Source organism: Notothenia rossii, assembly GCF_949606895.1.
Source record: "Notothenia rossii genome assembly, chromosome: 7".
NCBI lineage: Eukaryota > Metazoa > Chordata > Actinopteri > Perciformes > Nototheniidae > Notothenia > Notothenia rossii.
In genome coordinates this window covers 61,000,130-61,024,429 of record NC_136905.1, presented here as the reverse complement: position 1 = coordinate 61,024,429, position 24,300 = coordinate 61,000,130, and the positions used below count along the sequence as shown (strand labels likewise).

At 41.4% G+C, this 24,300-nt stretch overlaps 1 protein-coding gene and 1 pseudogene across 3 annotated transcripts in view; one reads left to right on the top strand and one right to left on the bottom strand.

Annotated features, from left to right (window-relative positions):
* The window catches only part of LOC307047049 (tubulin beta-1 chain-like), an 8,664-nt pseudogene extending 742 nt beyond the window's left edge, over positions 1–7,922 (bottom strand). Inside the window, exons 1-8 of the transcript XR_013810537.1 lie at positions 7,749–7,922; positions 7,458–7,566; positions 6,860–6,970; positions 6,377–6,621; positions 6,147–6,291; positions 2,364–2,474; positions 1,583–1,827; positions 1,019–1,489 (exon numbers count right to left, since the gene is read on the bottom strand). The product of XR_013810537.1 is annotated as a tubulin beta-1 chain-like (transcript). The remainder of the gene's footprint in view (positions 1–1,018; positions 1,490–1,582; positions 1,828–2,363; positions 2,475–6,146; positions 6,292–6,376; positions 6,622–6,859; positions 6,971–7,457; positions 7,567–7,748) is intronic.
* Positions 7,923–9,002: 1,080 nt separating this feature from the next.
* On the top strand, positions 9,003–23,139 carry nrde2 (NRDE-2, necessary for RNA interference, domain containing). Of its 2 annotated transcripts, none has more exons than XM_079641154.1 (19): positions 9,003–9,122; positions 10,204–10,309; positions 11,594–11,797; positions 13,546–13,686; positions 14,198–14,463; positions 14,547–14,761; positions 15,562–15,786; positions 17,100–17,289; positions 18,468–18,601; positions 18,883–19,003; positions 19,100–19,272; positions 19,383–19,554; positions 19,756–19,976; positions 20,085–20,556; positions 20,911–21,314; positions 21,397–21,536; positions 21,643–21,784; positions 22,181–22,252; positions 22,826–23,139. In XM_079641154.1, the coding sequence occupies exons 1-19, from the start codon at positions 9,062–9,064 to the stop codon at positions 22,949–22,951; spliced, it is 3,585 nt and encodes a 1,194-aa protein (XP_079497280.1). In that variant the 5' UTR covers positions 9,003–9,061; the 3' UTR covers positions 22,952–23,139. The 2 variants fall into 2 exon arrangements, with proteins under 2 accessions (XP_079497280.1, XP_079497279.1); XM_079641153.1 differs by having other exon boundaries at positions 20,908–21,314.
* The last annotated feature ends 1,161 nt before the right edge of the window (positions 23,140–24,300 follow it).

Here is a 24,300-nt window from a genome sequence, read left to right as displayed (position 1 = left end):
GATCTGTTTGGTATTTTGAGTAAAACACATCATAGACATGTTTTTTATATATTTTTATATATCTGAGACCCATAATATATGCCTAAAAATAGCATAATAGGAGATCTTTAATTTAGTTATGGTCTCCAGATAAATTGCGATTCTAAATGCGTTTCGTTGACAGCCCTAGTTAATTTAGTTTCACACGTGACATTTGTTATTATAATGCTACTACTGTTTTTATGAATGGTTCTTATTATATTAACTAATGTTATTAGATAGCTTAGTTGAATACTCGATTCTGATTGGTCAATTCAGAACACCTGACACGTTGTTAATCCAGTACAGACAGACCGCTGTCAAGGACTTATTGACCGTTGTTAAGGACGCTCACATCTGCAGAAAGAAGTCCGGTCGATTTAACTGTATACAGTTGGGCTCAAACTGGGACAAGAAAACAGCGGAGAAGTAACAGGGCAGAAACCCTCCTTTTTACGCAACGGTCCAGACATAGACATCAAACGGCAAAACATATTCAAATGCCAGTTACTTTGGCATTAGGGCAGGGATATCTAGATACTTTCCAAGGTTTGACATAATGAATTGTGCTACTTTTAAAGCAAGCAACAATGTTTTCAAATCTGTAATCAAAAAGGTCCGCAAAAACGCTATCGAAGCAGTTCCTGCCGTTGCTACGTAGTTCAAACAGTAACAACGGAATATTTTTCTTCGCGGATGCATGTCATTTTAAATCTATAATAGCCTACTATAGCATTTCAATTAATATTGACCGCTTCGTGAATCGTGTCGGGCTCCTGACAAGCCTGTCGGGTGTTCTTTTCCCCATAATGACCGCCTCGCTGCACATGATCCCTTACTTATTACAGTCTGCTCGCTCACTTACTTACTTTTATAATTCTGGTATTTTTCTACAATGGTTGTGTACATATTTGATTTTTTTAAGCTGGAGCTTGCTTCTTTATTTTATACTAGGCATTTAATTTTGCACTGTCCCTTTACTGTTGTAAAAGCCCCCCACAGCGGGACCAATGAAGGATATATGATTATTACAGCTATTCAATATTTTGGTTTTTATTTACTACAGCAAGAGAACCCTTGCAAAATGTTATTGTAACTCTGTATAATGACAGTAAAAATACAGCTTTAGGGTCTGACAGTCTCTCTACCTGTACTGCTGGCTGCCTCGGCTGGTCAGGGGGGCGAAGCCGGGCATGAAGAAGTGCAGTCTGGGGAAGGGCACCATGTTGACGGCCAGTTTCCTCAGATCAGCATTGAGCTGGCCGGGGAAGCGCAGACAGGTGGTCACCCCGCTCATGGTGGCTGAAACGAGGTGGTTGAGGTCTCCGTAGGTGGGCGTGGTGAGCTTCAGTGTGCGAAAGCAGATGTCATACAGCGCTTCATTATCAATGCAGAAGGTCTCATCTGTGTTCTCCACCAGCTGGTGGACCGAGAGGGTGGCGTTGTACGGCTCCACCACTGTGTCTGAAACCTGAGGTCGGGGGAGGAAGAGGGAGCAGCATTAAAGCAGAAGCAAGATGAGGTAAATAGTTAATGTTGGAGTATTTTGGTGTATTATAAGCACCTTAGGCGAAGGCACCACACTGAAAGTGGTCATGATGCGGTCTGGATACTCCTCTCGGATTTTGCTGATGAGCAGCGTGCCCATGCCCGAGCCGGTTCCTCCACCCAGGGAGTGTGTGAGCTGGAAGCCCTGCAGGCAGTCACAGCTCTCCGCCTCCTTCCTCACCACATCCAGGACCGAGTCCACCAGCTCGGCTCCCTCAGTGTAGTGACCTTTAGCCCAGTTATTACCAGCTCCGCTCTGGCCTGTGTCACATGCAAACACACAACTCTATCAAAGCTGTGGTATCAACACATCCTGGGTCTACATTATAAAGGAAGTCCTTATACTTTTGCAGGTACTAATTTAAAGAGTTATGAGTGAAACTAGATAAGGGCCGCATAATATACGGAAAATATACGCTATGATAGCCATATATATATATATATATATATATATATATATATATATATATATATGGCTATCATAGCGTATATTTTCCGTATATTATATGAATCATTAATCAAGATAAGTATAAACACATTAAAGCATACTGCTATACATAGATATACTGCTAAAACACAAGAAAAATGCTTGTTGAGTTAAAAACATTATGTGATTTTTTGTCATGGAATTGTTTTGTGTTGCAATTAAAAAGAACGATAGTTACATTTAAAATGGGGGTTTTCTATTGTTAATCTCTGTGAACTCTTTTTCAATTAAATTGTTCAATTATCATTAATCACAGTATGGCAACTTTATCAACCCAGGATAAAAACAAAATAAATGTTCATAATCTCACCAAAGACAAAGTTGTCTGGTCTAAAGATCTGGCCAAAGGGACCGGACCTCACTGAGTCCATGGTGCCAGGCTCCAAGTCCACCAGCACTGCCCGGGGGACATACTTTCCACCTGGTGATCCGAACACAAGACAATACATTTTTCTAAATTAAGTTTTTTTTTTTCCAAAGCATTGTACTATTACTAAAGCTACACCCAGTTTTCTTTATTCCTCTTTTAATTAAGTTTAATAACATATTTTGCCTTTTGACTAATGACCAAACACAGCAAAAAGCATATTGTTAACTGAATTATTTTTTACAATTATTTTTGTTGCATGTTAATACAGTCAAGTGTACAGTAATCGATTACATTAAAAGCTTATAGTTTCTTGAAAATATAGGTCTAATTGATTAAATTAAGTACAATTCTAAATAAACAAGGTTGCTCTCTAATATATCTCCACAGAATATTATAAGAAGTTAAAGCGCTATTGTTGTTTGAGACAGTATTATTATCTGGAGGTTTTGTTGACTTTTGCCGTATCCTGGAAACTGCGACAGTAATTAGGAAGGAGAGCCGAGCATCGCCCCATTGTAGTTCCAGACGCTTCCAGCGGAGGGATCCGCCGCTAGGTGGCTCCGTTAGGCCGATTAACAATCCTTCCGCGTTGTATAGAGTTACCTTAGTTACATCTTTATTTAACTAGATTACCCAACTGTAGCTCGCGGCCAAAGAGAAGCTAACCTGAAGCCTCGTTGAAATACACGTTAATTCGCTCCAACTGCAGGTCGCTGTCCCCATGGTATGTCCCGGACGGGTCGATGCCATGTTCATCGCTAATCACTTCCCAAAACTAGAAGAGAATTGAACACAACAACGGTCAAAATAACTGATAACTAGCATGAGTTAGCTTAACGAGTAGGTAGCTATCATTATAATTGTTGTTAACTGGGCTAATCAGCCCACCCAAAGAAATGTAAACATCCACGCACTTTATGAATGACTTAAGAATTCACTTTTAAATATAAACTACTCTTACTTTAGCTCCAATTTGATTTCCACACTGGCCTGCCTGTAGGTGCACGATTTCCCTCATGTTGGTTGAATTAAAAACGCTCAAACGCCTGAATAAGATAAAGTTGTTACTCTGTAGTGATCCAGCTACCAACTAACTGGAGAGGATGGGAGTGTATCAATCTACTGTTGGCCGATTAACGCGATAGGTCCAAATTCATGTCACTCAAAGCTCAGCAGTCATCTTATTGGTCGAAAAACTTGGTTTAGAGTTTTGACTGGTAAGGGGGCTAGGTTGTCTTGGTAACACCACACAACAGCGTTTCAGTAGAGGTACTTTGCATGTATAATTCTTAATTTAGTAGTTTGAATTAAAAAACAACCTATGTTACATTTTAGTATTCATTTTATTTTCTTCTCTAGTACACAAGCCTTCCTGCTGCTCAAATAAAGAATAGATAAGATAGTCTACATTGAGGCAACACAAAGACCCATGAAAATATGAATATTAAACATAATTCCTTTATATACCTTAACAATTTGTATCTATGACAATAGATACAAAATTGTTTTGTGCGTTTATTAGGTGACTAGCAGGCTACATTTCAGAGGTAGTACGGTAGGCCTACATATCAACCAGAAATAAACAATACCGGAGGATTAACAGCTCAGTGTGCAATGCTGCTATGGCGCTGCTGCTATGTAGGAGATTGTGGGGCCTTCTGCATGTCTGTACACAGGGCAGAGGCCCATTGTCTCAAAATCAGCACCATTAGTTGGATATTCTACTAATCCCTCACGCTAGGTCAGTACGGAGGAAGGGGAATTAATAATCTATTTAGTCACAAGAGGGTGAAAGAGGGCCTAATAGCATTTTATCTGATGCACAAGGTTTCATTTGGCCAGTAATGTAAGCTTGTATACATGTAATTTGTGTACTATATTTACACTTGAAGAATTAGACTGGCTGAAATATAAGAAATTAGTTTTCAGACAGAAGATGCCCTCTGTCTTCAAAGTTGTTTTTCAGATAAGACAAGAGGCTAAACAGAAAGGAATTAATGTATGGGTCAAAAGTATAAGCTTGTTTCTTTGTTTTAGACAAAATACTAGATAACCTACTTTGGAGGTTCAAGCATGTGATAATGTGTGTACTTCAATTTGATACAGTTTAAAAGGGTGCTTAAAAAAAAAAGTGATTTAATCTTTTTAATTACAAGTATTGAAAGTACTTAGTAAATGAGTGTTCGATCTGAATCTTTAATGTTGTTCAAAAATCATAATTTTTGAGATAATTACGGAGTACCCTTTTCTCAATCTTATTGGCAGCAATTGGCTTCAATTCAAGCTAACAAATGAGACTACTTCATAAGTTCAGTAAATAAATCATTGGTCATAGTTCAGTTGAGCCAAAAGTAACACCATTTGGAACCAAATAATACATCTTTATTAAAATCACATTTGATCCCAATTTACCACTACAAGCACATCAGGAATATTATAACAGAGACAAGTTCCTGACACTATGTGTAGCTTTTAGTGTAAACTATGATTTTTTTTTGGCAAAAGAATAACACTGCACATCAGACAGTAATTGTCACATTCAGTGATTAGTCCCCTGGTCTGGTCACTGTTACATTATCACAAATGAATACAGCAGCAGAATGAGAAAAATAAAGCACGTTTTGAACATTAAGCCATGTAAACATGTCACAGAAGAGGCACAAAATGCAAATCGGTCCCTTGAACTAAGCATAATATGACTTCTTTAATTAACTGTTGCATTGGGAGAGAAAGGTTGTTATGGGCATCTAGGCTCCATCTTCATATTCGCCCTCCTCTTCAAACTCGCCCTCCTCCTCAGCAGTGGCGTCCTGGTACTGCTGGTACTCAGACACCAGGTCGTTCATGTTGCTCTCAGCCTCTGTGAACTCCATCTCATCCATGCCCTCGCCAGTGTACCTGAAACAAGGAATAGAGATAAAGAAAGCATTCAACTAAATTGTTCCCTACATATAAAAAGGTCTAGCACAGGTAGAGTAACTTCTCCCGGTCTCATCATAATTATTTCACTCACCAGTGGAGGAAGGCCTTGCGGCGGAACATGGCAGTGAATTGCTCTGAGATGCGCTTGAACAGCTCCTGAATGGCCGTGCTGTTGCCGATGAAGGTGGCGGCCATCTTGAGGCCACGGGGAGGAATGTCGCAGACGGCAGTCTTCACGTTGTTTGGGATCCACTCAACGAAGTAGCTGCTGTTTTTGTTCTGTGCATTCAACATCTGCTCGTCCACTTCCTTCATGGACATGCGGCCTCTGAAGATGGCGGCTACCGTGAGGTAGCGGCCGTGGCGCGGGTCACAGGCTGCCATCATGTTCTTGGAGTCGAACATCTGCTGGGTGAGCTCAGGAACAGTCAACGACCTGCAGGAAGAACGACCATCAAATATATTTTAAATGCATCAATCAATTAACATATGGATTAGGATTAATTAAAATAATCTGTAATAAATTAATAGTACTATAAGCATCTCAAAATATCATTTTACCCAGAGTACAAAGGCAATACAATTCCTTCTATTCAAACTTGAGGGTCTGACAGTCTCTTTACCTGTACTGCTGGCCGCCACGACTGGTCAGCGGGGCAAAGCCCGGAATGAAGAAGTGCAGTCTGGGGAAGGGCACCATGTTGACAGCCAGTTTCCTCAGATCAGCATTGAGCTGGCCGGGGAAGCGCAGACATGTGGTCACCCCGCTCATGGTGGCTGAGACAAGGTGGTTGAGGTCTCCATAGGTGGGGGTGGTGAGCTTCAGCGTGCGGAAACAGATGTCATACAGCGCCTCATTATCAATGCAGAAGGTCTCATCTGTGTTCTCCACCAGCTGGTGGACCGAGAGGGTGGCGTTGTATGGCTCAACCACTGTGTCTGAAACCTGAGGTCGGGGGAGGGAGAAGGAGTTGCATTAAAGCAGAAGTAAGGAGAAAAATAGTTAATGTATATAGGTGTATTATAAGCACCTTAGGCGAAGGCACCACGCTGAAAGTGTTCATGATGCGGTCTGGATACTCCTCTCTGATTTTGCTGATGAGCAGCGTGCCCATGCCCGAGCCGGTCCCTCCACCCAGGGAGTGTGTGAGCTGGAAGCCCTGCAGGCAGTCGCAGCCCTCCGCCTCCTTCCTCACCACATCCAGGACCGAGTCCACCAGCTCGGCTCCCTCAGTGTAGTGACCTTTAGCCCAGTTATTACCAGCTCCGCTCTGGCCTGTGTCACATGCAAACACACAAGTCTATAACATGTGGCAACACGTCCTGGATTTATTAGAATAATGACTGATTATAATTGCAAACACATTTAAATTTCAATGAGCAGTGCATACAAAAAGGCACTAACACAAGAAAGGAACAATAGTTCTACTGATACTGTCAACAAAATCCCTATGTAACAAAAGTGTACAACTTTATCAACCCAAGTTAAAACAAGAATTGTTTTACATCCTTACCAAAGACAAAGTTGTCTGGTCTAAAAATCTGGCCAAAGGGACCGGACCTCACTGAGTCCATGGTGCCGGGCTCCAAGTCCACCAGCACTGCCCGGGGGACATACTTTCCGCCTGGTGATCCAAACACAACGAGCTTTATTATCTGAAGCCATTTGCACACATTGCTGAAATAATTCCTCAAGAAAATACCCTTTTGAAGTATGACCAAACACAGCAAAAAAGCATTTTGAAAAAAGATATGTATGCATGACGTGATAACAGAGTCCGGTGTTTAACAGCACACGGTCACACCCTATAACAGCGTATCGTTTCATGAAAATGAAATTAATATGTAAAAAAAGAAACAAGGTTATTCACTTAATTATCCCGACAAAATGTTACAATAAGTGAAAACCTAGTATTTGTTTGAGACCGTATCATTATTTTTGACTTTTTTCTGCTGCGACAGCAACTAGGAAGTGACATGGCAGATTGTAGTTCCCTGCGGCTACCAGCGGAGGGATCCGCCGCTAGGTGGCTCCGGTAGGCCGATTAACAATCCTTCCGCATAGAGGAGTGGCGCAGAGTTGAGAATTTGGCAAGGCAAAGCAAAGCTAACCTGAAGCCTCGTTGTAATACACGTTGATGCGATCCAGCTGCAGGTCGCTGTCCCCATGGTATGACCCGGTTGGGTCGATGCCATGCTCGTCGCTAATGACTTCCCAAAACTAGAAGAGAATAAAACACAACAAGGGTCAAATCATCTGATAACTGTATGACTTATCTTAACGAATAGGTAGCTATCATTAGCATTGTTGCTAAGTAGGCTAACCGGCCCGCCCAAACTAAATTACACATCCACGCACTTTATAAAGGAGGAAATCATTTAATGTTTAATCTGAGCTTTTACCTTGGATCCAATTTGGTTTCCACACTGGCCAGCCTGAAGGTGCACGATTTCCCTCATTTTGGTGAACAAAGACCGAAAAAGGCTAAGTTGTTGGACTGCAGTGATTCAGCTGCGAACGAAGCGGAGAATAAGGTGTGACAGGAACAGCGTTCTTTTTCTTCTGCTTCTGCTTCGTCTTTTCACGGCTTTTATGGCGGGTGATCAGCGTTAAAGTTGCATTACCGCCACCTACTGTATTGGAGTGTGGAACATAATGCTCTACTTCCTATAACAATAAGAAAAACACATTTAACAATAAAAAAAGATATATACATATTTCTTAACTCTATTTGTCTTCAATAATATAAATGTCTCCTTGACCCAATGTTGTCACAGGTGTCGTTTTTGAAAAAACCACAGCAAAGTATCAAAGCTTGTACTACATCAAGCGGAGCAGCGTTTCTGCAGACACACCCTTTGTGTGCACAGTGATCAATCAATGTAATCTCAATGAAAACCCAATCCCACACGATTTGTATTGTATCATTGTAAAAAAAGGTCATAGGTACGTGCATAGATCATGTGGGCCACAACATCTATGTACGTACCTATGACCTTTTTCTACAATGATGCAATACAAATCTTGTAGTTTTGTATGTGTATATTAAGCATAGGTATTAAGCCAATCATAGGTTATCTAACTCAGGGATGGATTACTGATCGAGCGTATCCCCCCGGCCTGCACCTACAAAATCTCTACACTCGGAGACACATATTAATTTAATTCAATTCAATAGCTTTATTAGGATAATCATTTACATACAATATTGCTAAAGCTCTGCATCGTTGCAACATCCATACACAAACATACGTTTCAGGAACCCAAGGAAGGAACATTCATTCAATTCATATAATACATTAGAAATAAAATGATAATAACCATTAAAAAAGACGTGAGATGTGAGGCCTGGCGTGAGATGTCAGTCGCTCATTCTGTGGCAGGCAGAGACAAACTGTCCTGCAGCTTTCTTTATTTCCCCGGGTAATATTTTAAGTTTTTCATTTTCTTTTTTAAATATTTGGGGATGCTTACTATTGAGTTTTGGGAAGATTTGTTTCCGATGTTCAAATTGTTGGCATTGTGTGAGGAGGTGCTGCTCTGTTTCCATAGCAGTCCCCCCATACTGTTGGCATAATTGCATTTTTCTTAAACGTCACATTTTCTAGTAGAAGTTTGAATTTACAGATAAAATTGAGTCCGTTCATTTGTAAATGTGTTTTTGTAATCGTCAAATGACGTCATAGTCGTGCGACTGTTTACATGCAACATCATCATGGCTCTTTTTCCAGCTTTTGCAGAAGTAGAGCCAAACAAAGTTGAAGATTCGTCCAAGGGTTAGCACTTCATATTTAAATGAATTAATAATGGTTCTAATACTCTGTTGTCATTATGTTGAGAGAGGAACCCGTTAGCACGAGCTAGCTGACATTAGCTGTCCTAACGTCTGAATGACGGAGCTAGCTTAGCTCTGTCAAGCAGTTTACATTCCTCTACGGTTACTTCTAGAAGTTAGTATACTGTCTGAATATGTGTTTACACTGTATATGATGCAAGTGCAACATTCAAATAAGCAAAGACAATTAGACGTTATTGTTGTGTTGTGCGTTAGCAAGTCCACATTATAACGAATCTATAAGACAAAGTGAACTGAATATGGCCAGTAATCCTATACAAGGCGTGTGTTTCTGCTAATAACCGAACCTAAAGGGCGGATGTTAACCTCTATCAAGAAACAGTGTGTTTACACTTTATAATCCCGTTTGTTATAGTCTTGCGGGTGACATGACCTCTACATTGAAAGGAACCTGGATATTCAGGTCCATGTCGAAATGTTCCAGTACTATCCAGGATCCTGATCCTCTGGCAGTTCAGGATTGTCCATTCAAATCAATTTTATATATACTTACTAACCAATATCACTTGGGGCTTTACAATATGTCCTTAGACCCTCTTTTAGGATAAGGTAAAACCCCCCCTAAACAACTCTAAAGGCTGCAAAAGGAAGTGTTATTTACAATCTTGTAACCTGGTAAGATGTGACAAGCTACATAATCACATAGGGTGCAAACATCTGAAGCTCAACATTAACACAGATAAAATACATCATGGCTCATCCACAGGCTGTAAATCTGTCATATATGTACTGCCTGTGTTGTCTCAGATAGGTTTCTGGCTTCAAGACTTTGGTGTACTTACCCATCATCTGGATTTATCTTTTTTAATCAGCAGTAAAACAAGACAACAGAAGTGTATCTCCTTTGTTAATTTGAGCTGTTTCGCATTGGATTCAAAACTGTTTTTAAACTGCCATGTAAACACACTCAGTGATTGATACTCTTGGTCACAACCTCTAAATCCTCCTCATGTTTACTGATTATGAATATTTTTTTAATCCACTCTCTCTCTCCCTTTTAGAATTAGACTGGCTGAAAAATAAGAGTTTCCAGACTGAAGAGGCCCTCTCTCTTCACAGTCGTTTTTTTGAGAAGACGAGTGAGAGGCTGAACGAAAAGGAATCAAGGTACAGATATGAAGCGGGGACTTATTTTCTTTCAGACAAAATACTGGACTTTGAAACTGTCAAAACTGCAAGCTTTTCCCTTTAAACTCATTTTTTGCATTGCCTCCAAAATGCGTTCTGTTCCGGGGCATACCTCCCTTTCATCTTTGGGGTTATGAAGTATCTGATTATGTTCTTCCAGCCAAATTCCCTCCATAACCTTGTCGTACCCAGTCGTTGAATGCTGCACTCTTCATACATTATACCATTCTTCCTCTGTCATATCAATCCCGAGTTCTTTCTCCACTTTTCTTTTCTATATAGAGTTGAATTCCCCCTACTCTCCAACAGAGCCTGATATAGAGCTGAAATCCCCCTGCCTTTCTTCCCTTCATACTGTATGCTTCTATCATTACCTTAATTACCCCATTTTGTTTAGTGTTTTTATCCATTTGTATTTCTTTTATATAATAGTCTCTCACCTGTAAGTATCTAAAATGGTTACCCCTTTCCAGATCAAACGTATCTCTTAGATATTGAAAACTCTGCATTTCCCCTTTTTCCACCATCCTACATATTGCTGCGATGCCCCCTCGGGGCCATCGCTTCAAACCTGTATCTTCTTTTCCCGGCTGGAATTTATTATCATTTGTTATCCATGTCAAAATCTTTGTCTGTTTTCCTATTTTGTATCTCTTTATTACCGTGTTCCAAGTGTTTAAAGTGCATTTTGTAATTGGGTCTAATACGTTTTCCTGTGTCCTAAGTCATTCTTTATCCCCTAGTAGTTTTTGAATCTGGTAGTTTTCCCCATTTGTTTCAATGTCCTTCCATTTGGCTACATATTCCATATTACACCAACATGCCACGGTTCTGATTTGTGCTGCATAGTAATAATCCTGTAAACTCGGCACTGCCAATCCTCCTCTCCCTTTGGGTAGCTGCAGTGTCGCAAGCCTAATCCTGGTCTTTAAACTATTTGTACATGACAAAGCCACGGTGCCAAGTGTTTGACATATGCTCCATGCTCTCATTCCCTTTTACTGATCTGACTTATTCTTTTCCTTGTGTTTTTCAATATTATTTAACGTGAGTACTCTGTTTTTCAGAAATTAACCTACTAAATATTTATGTTATTGCTCTCCCATAACAAGTATCAGAAGTACTGTATCATTTAGTCACATAAATCTAACGTCAGGTGTTTATAGATAAATAGATAGATAGACCTGTGAAATTAAATTGTTCTCTTATACTTTTCTTTGTTCTCCGACTGTCTTAACATTAAGTGCACCTTATAATCCTCAGTGTGGGGAGATATGTGAGCTCTGAGGAGGAGGAGGAGGAGGAGGAGGGTCATGTGGCACCGAAAAAGAAGAAAAAGAAGAGTGAAAAGAAGAAGAAAAAACACAAAAAATACAAAAAGAAGAGCGAGAGACATTCGGACAGCAGCGGCAATGAGACTGAAATAATTTTCCCCAGTGACCTCAAAAGAGAGCAAGAGGCAGAGAGGTATGCATACATTTTACACATGCTCACACTTCTTGTACATTTGCACTGTCTTACTTCTGACGAGTGTACTACGAGCCAGTTTTCTGTGGCTCTCTTTTAACCTGGCTAAATAACCATGGCAACCTACACTGCAGAACTAACCTGCTCCGGACCAGGTTATGTTTAGAGTTTAAGCCTAAAATCGCAGAATACCGCTGTTCAACCAGCTGTTCTAACTAGCTGTTCTAACTAGCTGTTCTAACTAGCTGTTCTAACTAGTTCCTTTAAAATAGCGCAACTTTATAGTCAATCTATGAGCGGTAAAGGTTATCAGCTCAGGTAATAAGTTATTATGTACAATTTTGAGTTCCAGCGTTACATTTATGCCACTGATCAAAGCTGTGCTGTTACACTAGCGCATACTGTATGACATGCACTATTTTTTTCTTCTCCGTGGCAACCTATACCAGTGATGCGTAACATCAGTACAAGGTATTATTCATCAGTATAAAACTTACTTGCGAGTGGAATGCAGTATAATTCCTTAAAACCATCATTTCCCCACATGTTTTTATGTCTCCAGTCCCCTTTTTTGCTAAGGTCCGTTTAAATTGCTGGCATATTGCAGCTAATCCAAAACCGATTCAAAAGTTGATTAGTCTATTCATGTATAACAGATCAAAATGCAATACAAATGTAGCCACTTCAGGAACAAACAAAGTTGCTGAGAGGCTGAGGTCGGGCCTGGTTGCCTATTGTCAGATGCGCTATCAAATATATATGCTGGGATCCAAAAATGCAGTGAACACAATCTTAATTTAATGAAAATTAACAATTTAATATAACGTGCAAAAACAAATAATCAGAATAATCCAGCTATCACAAAGTAGCTGTGAACAAAAAAATACAGTGCCCCTCTCACCCTGTCTTCCACACACACCTCACACAGGTCAACAGGTAATTATATTAAATATGAGTGCTGCCCATACCCATGTGACCCAACTGATCCAGCCAATAATTGATCCAGGAATATTAAAGGTGGGGTAGGTAAGTTTGAGAAACCGGCTCAAGATACACTTTTTGTTATATTCCATGGAATGCTCTTAACATCCCGATAGCAATGAATATCTTCAGTGCTTTGACACAAAATCCATAAAAATCTGTGGAAGCCGTAGTACTGTAAAAAGCACGACCAATCATCTGAGCCGGCCCGGCTAAAATAACTGGATGGACTACCTGCCTGTCAGCCTTCCATCTGTGCACAAATGTATCTTGTGCCCTTATTGGTCATGTGCGCGTTTGTGTGTGTTGGAGGAGCGGCTCTGTAAGGAAGTATTTTCAAATTCTAGCGCACTCGAGCTGGTTTCTCCAAAAGTACCTACCCCACCTTTAAGTTATAATATTATAAAAAAGACCAATCCCAAAATATAAAAAAAAACCTTATTAAATCATACAACAGATATCTCTGACATTCCTGGCTCCTACAAATACATTTAATTTCACTTATATATATTCTATTAACAAATGTTATTAACCCGTATCCCAAAAGGAACAGTGTTCACAAGTCAAATGTGAATGCCCTGTATTGTGTGAGTCTGAAGAGGAAAGCCTGGGTTCACAAAGACAGTGTTGATAACCAGCTTCGTAGTATCTCTGATCAGGAGTTTTAGTTTAGTCGAGCCAGCTAAGTCAAAGAACCTCTGGCTCTGTTGATCTCTCTCCGTGGTTTACCTCCCTGCTCTGTGTTTCTGATGCGTGTATCCGTACAGTCCCCAGGCTGCTCCGTTAGCAAGTTGTTTCTCCTGGCTGGATGACCTCAAGTCGCCCACAGAGCAGCCGTTCTGTGTGGACCGTAAAGCAGACCAAGCCAACTGGACCTACAAGTCACTGTACAGAGGAGACATAACCAGGTAACACACACATTCAAACACACACACTTCCTTCTTGATTTTTCATCGGACAAAAATGAAGTGTCTCCTTTAAAGTCAAACTCTGCTCAGTGGGATCTTACGATTATTTAAAATCAAGAACTTTACAGGTATATAATGTAGCATTTCCCCATTATAATGTCCACACACATCAAGTTATTTGTTTAGCTATGTTCTTGCATTAGCCCAAATATTTCAAATACTGTAGCTTTCAAACCTGGAGAAATCCATAATTTGAATCAAAGTATATGTTTGATAATTCAGCTCCTGGTAAAAAGCTTGAAAATTAAAAATGAAATGAAGGAATCCTTGACCCCACTTTATGACACCTACAAACTCCATCCCTTTGTTGCTGTTTAATTGAGAGACTCTTAATGACAGAAACATATTAATACATGAAGTAGGTTTAAAGGCTACACTAGCAAAACAGATGCTTACTTGATACAATTAATTTTGTCACAGTGAGATTTCAGAACCTCTTTATGTGCTCTAGGTATAGGAGGAAGGGCCTCTCGTCCTTGGGTCTGGACCCCCGCAAACAGGGAGTCAGCTGGGAGGTGCCAGAGTCAAATAAGAAACAGAAAGGCCGGGACAAGAAGAAAGCAGCAGACAGATACTTCTCTACAGTCAGTCGCCAGCTGCTGAGGTCCGAGCCCCTTGTTCCTACATTACCCACAATACCTAAGGACGGCAATGCCATCAGCACCTCCTCCTTTCTCCCGCTGGGCGGCGATGAGGAGAGCAAAGGAGGAAAGACAGGTAAGAGAAGTAGCTACAACAGACTGTAAAAGGGAAGCGACCGTAGCTGTTGTTTCAATAAGAAATGTAATGTTTGGATCCAGGGGACAGAGTGCAGACATCCTCAGTGAATCCTCTGGGTGTGTATGACGCCTCCACGGCCCTCTGGCTGCAGGGGAAGGGGCAGCAGGAGCAGGAGGTGCAGACCGGGCAGAATGCGCAGAATGCAGCGCTGGCCGGGAGGACCGAAGAGTTCAACAGGCGGCTCAGAGAGCAGCCAGGAGACACGCAGCTCTGGATACAGTTCATACGATACCAGGTAGGAAGACTGGGCTTTACATGGTATAGATTGAAAGATCCTAAAGAGTTATTAGCTTCAAACAAGTGAGACTCCAGATATGTCCAAAATATGTGGGATATCATATTTGATAAGAAATTGTTGTCTATATAGTTCTCACAAAATCTAACCTTGTCTTATTACACTGCTTAGTTGAATAATGACAATAAACGGGATAATACACATTATCCCGCTTATTACACGGCCACATAATAAATGAACGACTTGACTCCCAATATGAATGAAATTATTTTATTGACTTGAAAATAATCGTATTGCTTTCGCCCAAAAAACGAAACTCTGTACCACGGCACACCAACAGCTGGAACTGCAGCAACAACAACGCAACTTAAATTGAACGGCAGAACTGATTGAGTTTTACTGTAACTGTCCAAGTCAGTTCACACTTTCCTGTTGCTGTTTACTTCCTGTCTGCCTTCTTCTGAAGATGTATCTGTCTTTTAACCTCTTTCCTTCTGTTCTTTGATCCTCCTTAGCAACGGGGATGTTATGCTAATCAGCGGTGTGTTATCGAGTATTAATAACATCTGAAATGTCCGAATTGACCAATCAGAATCGAGTATTCAACTAAGCCATTTAATAATACTTGACTCACCGCTACTAAGCAAAATAATGACCATTGCTAAGGATGATTAAACAACATCCCTCCTATTCGTGTTGGCCTTTATTGTTCCGTTCATGAACGCCTCGTTGTCCCTTATTGTTTATGGCTTTTCAATAATTTAGTTCTTCATTCTGTACCGCCTGTTCTCCCTCCCCAGGATGAGCTGAGTGCAGCAGCGTTTGGAGGAGAGGCGGAGCAGCAGGGCAGTGAAGCGGTGGAACATCGGAAGTCCTCCTACAGAGCGCTGCTGGAGAAAAAGCTGAGCATCGCAGAGCGCGCTGTATCGACCAACCACAGCTGCATCGCTCTGCAGCTGGAGAGGCTCCGGATCTGCCAAGAGCTCTGGGAGCCCTCTGCTCTGGCCAAAGAATGGAAGAAGCTGGTCAGTGTACAGCCTTAAAAATACATCTTTAAAGTCCAGAAAACCTTCTCAGGGTTTTGGTGTTGAACTACAGCTGTAGTTCTTTTTGTTGCCCTAAATAGAATTGATAATTGGCAGTATTTATTTTGTCTTTGGTTCCATTCAGCTTTAAAAGGCCTTTTTAGAAGCAAATGTGGGCCAAAACGCAGGCTGCAGATTTATTGTTAACGCCTTTCCCTTGATTATCCCGCTTAACAAAAACATGTAGGTATCATGAATGTGTGCTGGCACGGAGAAATCCAATGGCAAAAATAACTTTTTAACAAGGGAGTCGCCAACTTCCGGGTCGGCCAACAAAAATATCTAATCACTGCACCACTCTATTTGTAAGGGGAAAATGATCACAGTGCTAAGAGAATCCCAGTGCACTTTGAAAGCTGCTGCAGCAGCAAGGAAGTGTTGGACATAATTATTGGAGTTATCTCGTGTACTTTGGCAAAGGGTAGTCAAGTGTGCTCTATGCTAAAGGAGAATAGAAAGGAAGCATTGCTGTCGTTTATTTATTTGCCCTAGATAGAGTTGATAATTCGCAGTTCTGTATTTTTTCCTCTTTGGTTCCATTCAGTTTTATACTGCCTTTTTTCAATCAAAGGCTGTATTTTGTCATGTCTGTGTACCAAAACTTAGGCTGCAGATTTATAGTAAACAATTTTACATTTACCTAAATGGAAAGGTCATACGGTCAAAACAAGATGTTAAGGAGAATAGAGTGGTGCATAAATAACTCCTAAAACCCGGAAATAACTAAGCATTTCACCACTTCGGGTTACCTAGTCTCCAAGTCAAAGGTTTTTTGAACATGTTGGTGGTTAGAAGCCTGATATTAGTTCTGTGGTTAACACCGGCTGAAGATATTTTCAAAAAAATGCTGTACAACATAAAATTCCTCAGTAATTTCCCCACCCGTGAATGTCTGAAACCTATGTATCATTTTAGTGACTAAAAGAGACTACTAAACGTAACAAAACTGATACATTTGTGGTGGTGATGTTCAGCCATGCGGCCACGATCTAGTTATTTTATAATCTAATATTAGCTTCTTACTTCTAGAGATTGCATTCACGCTTCAAAAATCACAAAGTGGTGTTCATATTTGGAGATTATCCTGCTGAACAAAAAAGTGTAGGTATATCATGAATATGTGTTGGCCACAGAGCTTATTTTCTGCTATATAAAGAAACCCAATTCAAACATCTTTATTAGCATTTAGTTGGAACGGCTCTTATCATGGCTGCCACTTGGTCTAACTCGTTTTACCTTTTTTTTAATTTCAGGTGTTTCTCCATCCAAACAGTGCCCCCTTGTGGAGGGAGTATCTGCTGTTTACCCAGAGCTACTTCAGCATCTTCTCCGTGTCGAAGGTGAACTCTGCTTACGGGAAGTGTCTTAGCACGCTCAGTGCGGTGCATGACGGTAGCATGGTGTCCCACCCGGCCCTGCCAGGGCTCGAGGAGGATATGTTGGGTAACTGAGATTTTTATTTTTATTTTAAATATCGAGTTTCTACTATGGGAAGTACAAAATTCACCCTGCTTAGCCCAGTTTAGATCACCTGCATAGGCGGCGCGTGAGGCTCAGGTTTGGGAAGACTAAATAACTTTTTTAACCTGACGCTGCCCGCCTCCGGCGTCTATAGATAAGAGATCAACTCAGTGAAAGCACCGCCTGCTGACCAATCAGAGCTCAGTGTGCGGAGTTTAAATCTATCAAGTCATATTACAGGATAAAGGAAATGCAGAAAAACTGCCATATGCAGAGAAGACACCGACGTGTCGCATTTATCATTCATATCACGTCATCATCAATCACATCATCGATCATATAATATCATAATATATAATATATTTCCTTATCTGAGTCAGCTTCTCGAGCCGTATCTGGCCGTGCAACACGAACATTGTCACATACTGTATGCAGAAGTGTTATTTTAAGCAACACATTAGGTTGACGAAAAACTCAACTCAAATGTAATTAAAGTCAGATCCACTCATGTCTTAGATGAGGCAGTGATATCATAAACCTGTTAATGTACGCATTCAAACACTCGGTAGTTTATTTATTTTTTACCAGCTGTTCTGTATTCACCTTGCAGGTGCAGCTATGTGGCTTTTATCCTGGATAAAGTTTATTTAAAGTTGAACTTCTTCATATTTGTCTAATATTATAGTTACATTTTCATTCAGGAAGTATGACGCTGCGCTGTCAGTACGCTTGTCCATGTTTGTGATTGGTCAAATGTAGCTAGCCCCGCCCCTTGAACTCGCTCTCAGCTGGAGAGAGAAACCCTGAGTTGATTTACTGAGTTGATAACCAGTGTCGTAGAACCGCTTAGCAAGATCTCGTTTGTTAGGGTTAGTTAAGATAACTCAAACATATCCAGGGTGTGTTGAATTGGCTTCGTAGTAGTACAGGGCACAGGTGGCTGCATAGCAGCGTTAATGTCAAAGACACAAAAATTATACATTATATTTTTATTTTACCAGGATGCAGTGAAAAACATATTTGAGAAGGCTTAGCCTTCCCTGGCCTACAGTACCCGCCGCCCCTGATCACCTGCATCCGTCAGTAACACATTTTCTATATTCTTATTTGTTTTTTATATGCTCATTGGTTGCTCCTGGTTGTGTTTCCTGTTTGTCCAGATATCTTCACCCAGCAGTGTCATTTCCTGCGTCAGTCTGGTCACTCAGAGAAGGCCATTTCTCTGTTACAGGCCATGATTGATTTCACCTTCTACAAACCTGACAGTGTACGAGGACTGTCCACCAAGCAGCAGGTACACACACACACACACACACACACACACACACACACACACACACACTCACACTCACACACACACACACACAAACGTATAAAAGTAGACCATTTGACATATTTCTGCCAATTTGTTAATGCGTCATCTGATTGGCTCTGCCTGATCCGCCTTTATAGAGACTCCGCACTTTTTTAATTTATGTTATAAAAATGAAAAGAACACACACAAGGTCTCCAGTAATGTTAATAAAAGCGAAATAGTGCCTTCCACTTAATTGATGTTTTCCTGTGTATGTGCAGGTGGAGTTCTTTGAGCCATTCTGGGACAGCGGGGAGGAGAGAGTTGGAGAGTTGGGGGCCCGAGGTTGGAAGGCCTGGATGCTCCAACAGGAGAAGGGGGGGTGGCTGCAGCCCAATGCGGGTAAAACACACAGACATTCTTTACTTTGTTTACTTCGGATCTAAATCCTTGATAAATCATGAGTCATCTTCTCCTATGTATGTGTGCTGTCCACAGAGGAAGAAGAGGAGGAGGATGAGGATGAGGAGGAGGTGAAGGATCGCAGCCAGCCCAGATGGACAGTCTGGTTGGAGGTGGAGACGTGTCGGGAAGCAGCTCATTGGCTGCCTTGGAGGCCGGACAAAGCCAAGGGTCAATCAGAGGAGGACTGTGAGGACCCTGACAGACAGGTACACATTTCCTCATGATTGGAACTCTTCTACTAAATGTTAAAGCAAAGCCATTATAGGTGTGACCATTTTGTTTGACTTGTCCATCCCTCCCTTTTCTCCGTCTGTAGGTGTTGTTTGATGACATCGGTCCATCACTCATTCGCCTGTCTTCACCAGAGCTCCAGCTCCGCCTTCTCCTCCGTTTCCTGTCGTTTCTCGGGCTACCTGTAGACCCTGTGCTCTCTGCTGCCCCCTGTCAGCCGGGCCTGCTGCTGGAGAACCTCTCTCTGCTCACTCAGGGTAAAGATGACACTGTCAGTCACCAAAATACAAACTAGCTATCAGGGCTTTACAGAATATTCTGAAGTGTATTCATTGCAATGACATTCAGATTTATTTTTTTCAGTTATTTTAGTGTTTTTTTTATTTTATAGTTTTTTCTATAACAATCAACTGGAAAGAAACACATTGACACAAAGCTGTCTCTATGTCACTCTCTAGGTAACGAGCTCAGGCGTCCTCTGACCTCCTACGACCTTCCTGACCCCGGGGTCAACTCTATTGGTCACATGACCATTCTTCAGGGAACAAGGAAGTGGGTGGGGCTTGGGAAGCTGGGCGAGATGTTTCTCACTAATGTGTTGAAGATGGTCCAACCTGTCCTCCCTGTCCAGCAGCGAGCCGCCCTGTCACTCAGCTGGATGCAGTATGAGAAACTCAAGGTGGAAGTCAGATTAATTGCACTTAAAGTTATATTAAAATGAGAAGAAAAACATTTTGATCCACTTAGTATCAAGTCTAATTTACATATTTGTGTGTTTATGTGTCAGGTGTTGCGGTGCCTGCATGGCGGCAACAAGAAGCGTCTCCGATTTCAGGGCAAGACCAGCAAGCGAGTCGCCAAGCAACTGCTCAAAGAACCTGACAACCGCTCGTCACTGGTGCTGTGGCGTGGCTACGCTCATCTGGAGTGGATGCTGGGCAACATCGATGAGGCCCGCAAAGTCTTCTCCACGGCCACGGCCATGGGGGGAGGCAAAGGGCTGCAGAGCCCCGCCCTCTGTGAGCTGTGTCTGCTGTGGGCGCAGCTGGAAATGGAGGACGGGCCAACAGTGCGAGGGGGAGGACTTGTAGACCTCACTGCGTCCCCAGCTGTGTGTGTGCTAACCAGGCTAGCAGAGGGAAGCCCCTCCGACCAGGCCATCTCTCCGGTCTCCATCCTGAAAGCCAGGAAATCGTATGAACAGGTGCTGACAGCCGGCTTGTCAGCACTCGAACAAAACTACCAGACCAACAAAAAAGGTTTACTCCATCAACATTTACCGTGCATTATCGCCACAGAGATGCTACCTGTGACTTTAAAAAGGCCAACATCTGTGGTTTTGCACTCCCATTTGCTCCTGGTCACTCAACATTACTGCTGACAATTTTTCCTTTACACTTTTAGGGCATATTTAGCAACTTTTGATTAGCCAGTGTTTTAATACATGGGTTACAGCTGTTAAGACATGTCACAGTAAGAAAATCACAGGGGTGAGTTCCATTAGCTGTAACACTTATGATTTTCCCGACTATAACAGGTCTGACTGTCTCCTGGGAAAATGGTCTTATCTCTAATTAATCTGACCTTCCTTCATCTCATCATTCCACCAGCAGGTAAGGAGGACCTGCTTGGAGAGAAGCCTAGGCTGAAAGGCCTGATGGGATGCCACGCTCTGTTCCAGTACCTCACAACGGGCATCCAAGCTGCTACTGCTGTCTACAATCAGGCTAGAGACAGGATAGAGGAGCTGCACCAGAAGCTGACCCAGGACAAGCAGCTTAACAGCTCTGAGGATGTCGCTAGCACCGACGCTAACCAGTCTGATTCCAGCCTCTCCTGCAGGCAGTATGTTAGCCGGCTAGTTTCTGAGTGTGAGGCTCTGGCAGTGCAACAGGCAGCGTTGCTTAGGTACCACAACAGCATCAGTGTGTTTCCCCTGACAACACTGAGGCAGACACTGACCTCCGCCCTCTCCACGTGGGCCGGCAGCGCCCTTCTCTGGGGTTTATATGTACAGGTAGCTCATTTAAGTTTTAAATAATCCAAATAAAATCGGTTATTATTTTTGTACGATGACCCTAACGTCAATTATGTTCCAGGTGGAGAACCGTTACCATAGTGCTGGCCGGGCGCGACGCTTCTTCCACTCTGTAACCAGGAGCAACAGCAGTGTAGTGCCACGCCTCTTTGCCATTGTTGCGGAACAACAGAGGAAGCAGCTGGTTGACGCTGCTCAGAGGTAAGAGTTGAGAGGATGATAGGTAGGTGTGGGGTCATCCTGCACCCCTATTGTGTTCTTGCTAAATTAACATTACATGTTAATAATTGCATATATATGTGTATAGGTCTTGTTGCCATGATGCTGCCTTACCAATCCTGCCAGAGAATGGGCTCAGCAACCGTATCCGTGGACTGTTTGAAAGTGCCATAGCAACAGAGATGGGGTCTCACTGTCCTTTACTTTGGAGGATGTACATGCACTTCCTGGTGAGACGGCAAATAACACGCACATATTCACGTTTACAGCCCTTTTGGAAACCCAAAAACTTGTCCTTGACCTTTCATTCAGAAAGATAATACAAACTATTGGAAATAGAGAATATTTTTTACAACTACCCATAACTCATAACAACATTGTTACAAACTTCACTTAGAGGGCAAATACCTGCTTTCGCTATCCTCGCAGATATATATATATATTTTCCAGTATTGATTAACAAAGCTTGCTATGCCTCTATGATATTAGTTTGTTCAGTGCAGTTGTTTTTCTAAATATTGATTTGGAGATAGAAGTATAATAACTTACACACACAGTATGCCTGTGCGAATGTTGACAGTCAGTTTAGTCCTTAGTCTATGTGTTTTACATGTGTGTTTTTGTAGGTTTCAGAAGGGAAGGTGGACAAAGCCACTGGGATCTTCTACAAGGCCTTACAGAATATTCCCTGGGCTAAGGTGAGCTACAGACTTAAAAGTGAACAAATAAGTAATTGACTCACATAAAGTACATGGATTTATTGACATGTTTTAAACAATGGTAATATATAACACCAATGAATATATAATGGTTAGAGTGGAACATCTTTATTTAGATTGTGGTTTTGTTATCCCGGCGACAAAAAAACTAATTCAGGTGATCCTCTTGATTGTTTGCAGTTAATACCAATAAATAAATAAAATAGTAGTTAATTGTATTGCTCCTTAATTCAGACAACAGAATATAATACTTTTAAAGGACCCAAGAAAACCATGATTACAGCTGCTAACCTGTTTCATCTCATTTTTTAATTGCATGCACAAGAACTTAATTCTCCCTCTCTCTCTTTGTTTGTGTGAGTTTGTACACAAACATTTGAATGTGTGTGTGTGTGTGTGTGTGTGTGTGTGTGTGTGTGTGTGTGTGTGTGTGTGTGTGTGTGTGTGTGTGTGTGTGTGTGTGTGTGTGTGTGTGTGTGTGTGTGTGTGTGTGTGTGTGTGTGTGTGTGTGTGTGTGTGTGTGTGTGTGTGTGTGTGTGTGTGAGATATCAGGGCTTGTACATGGACGCGGTGCAGCTGTTCCCCGAGCATCTGCAGGAGTTTGTAGATCTGATGACAGAGAAAGAGCTCCGAGTCAGACTACCTTTGGAAGAACTGGATATACTGCTGGAGGACTGAACACACACACATCTCATTCAAGAAGTCAAATACACAGCTCTGTTGATAGCAAGAACAGGAGACACACACAAGGACCAGATACTTACACTTACAGGTGCCATGCTTTGTACATAATGGTTTATTTTCACATAAGGCCACCAGAACTGTGTTTTTAGTACCGGACACTATTAATAAATATATGATTCTCATTTGTATGCTGTGGGTCTGTTTATGCTTATCAGTGCATGCACACTGAGGTTAGGGGCCTGTGTTTGAAATCAAATATTGTAAAAGTCTATGACAGTGTTAATTAAATGAATTGTAACCTTATACTGAGAGAAATTAGAAAGTGGGAAAGAAGAAAACATATTCTTCTTTTTTTTAGCCTGCATATTCAATTAAGAGTTATCATAATTTAATCGAGAATTCCATTGAATTCATATTGAAATATTAATGTATTACCTTTTATTAATGACTTCTGGGTAACACGACTCCCGATGATGATAAGGTTAAATGTTAAGTATCCCTGCACCCACCTTGGTGAAAGACAATCTTACCCAGATACCAAGAATAGCAAAAGATCATACTGGCAGTGTCAAGTTCAGAAAGTTATCACTTTCCACGTGGTCCGTTCTAGCTTTCACTTATTTTGTATATTAATAAAATAATATGCGAACAGAGCTACTCTAAAATATGCCACAGTTTAACTATGTGCAGTTCCTATTTGTATTCATTTAAATAGTCTAGTTTTAAGAACTACATTGTAAACCTGGGCTTTTAGTCTAATTGTTAAGCGTATTTAAGGTTATTCTAATTCGTTGACTTCCTCAACTCACCTGTAACTTACCTGAAAACTTTTACTTGCCCTATTTGTATATTACTAAAAACCCAGCACATATTGCACACAGTGCACGGTGGAGTCGCTCCCTCCTGCCATCGTTTCCGCGCCGTGGTTTGGCGCATTGCAGATCCGACCTGGCCAATCAGCGGCCTCTGTACAGCGTTCAGATATTGCGGGTCTGCTCTCTCCAATCAGAATCAGCCTCTCAAAAGCAAAACCGCAACTTCCCCAGTGCCGTCAGCCGCGAATGTGTCCTTCCGCCTGCATAAAACTCTGTAACACAAACTAGTGCGTAATTTCGACATTAAAAAACGAAATAAATATGAGAAAACCTCACCATGTATGTTTAAAGGACAAAGACCACTGTTGTGATCATCTAAATTATTATAATACAAAATATCATTATCTTTTCTATCCCTTGACAGAGTTGACCTAATAATGAATAGGCTTTATTTTATGACAATAATTAAAATGTCGTTTTTTTACAAATTATTCCAAACTATCTCTTTGATTTAGAAATACATAATGT

What these genes read in the sequence shown, in the direction of transcription:
- nrde2 (XM_079641153.1), top strand. Translation starts at nt 9,062, where the DNA reads ATGGCTCTTTTTCCAGCTTTTGCAGAAGTAGAGCCAAACAAAGTTGAA. An exon ending in CCTCTCTCTGCTCACTCAGG is followed by an intron (nt 19,555 to 19,755) that starts GTAAAGATGACA and finishes GTCACTCTCTAG; the next exon opens with GTAACGAGCTCAGGCGTCCT. An exon ending in CTACCAGACCAACAAAAAAG is followed by an intron (nt 20,557 to 20,907) that starts GTTTACTCCATC and finishes TCATTCCACCAG; the next exon opens with CAGGTAAGGAGGACCTGCTT.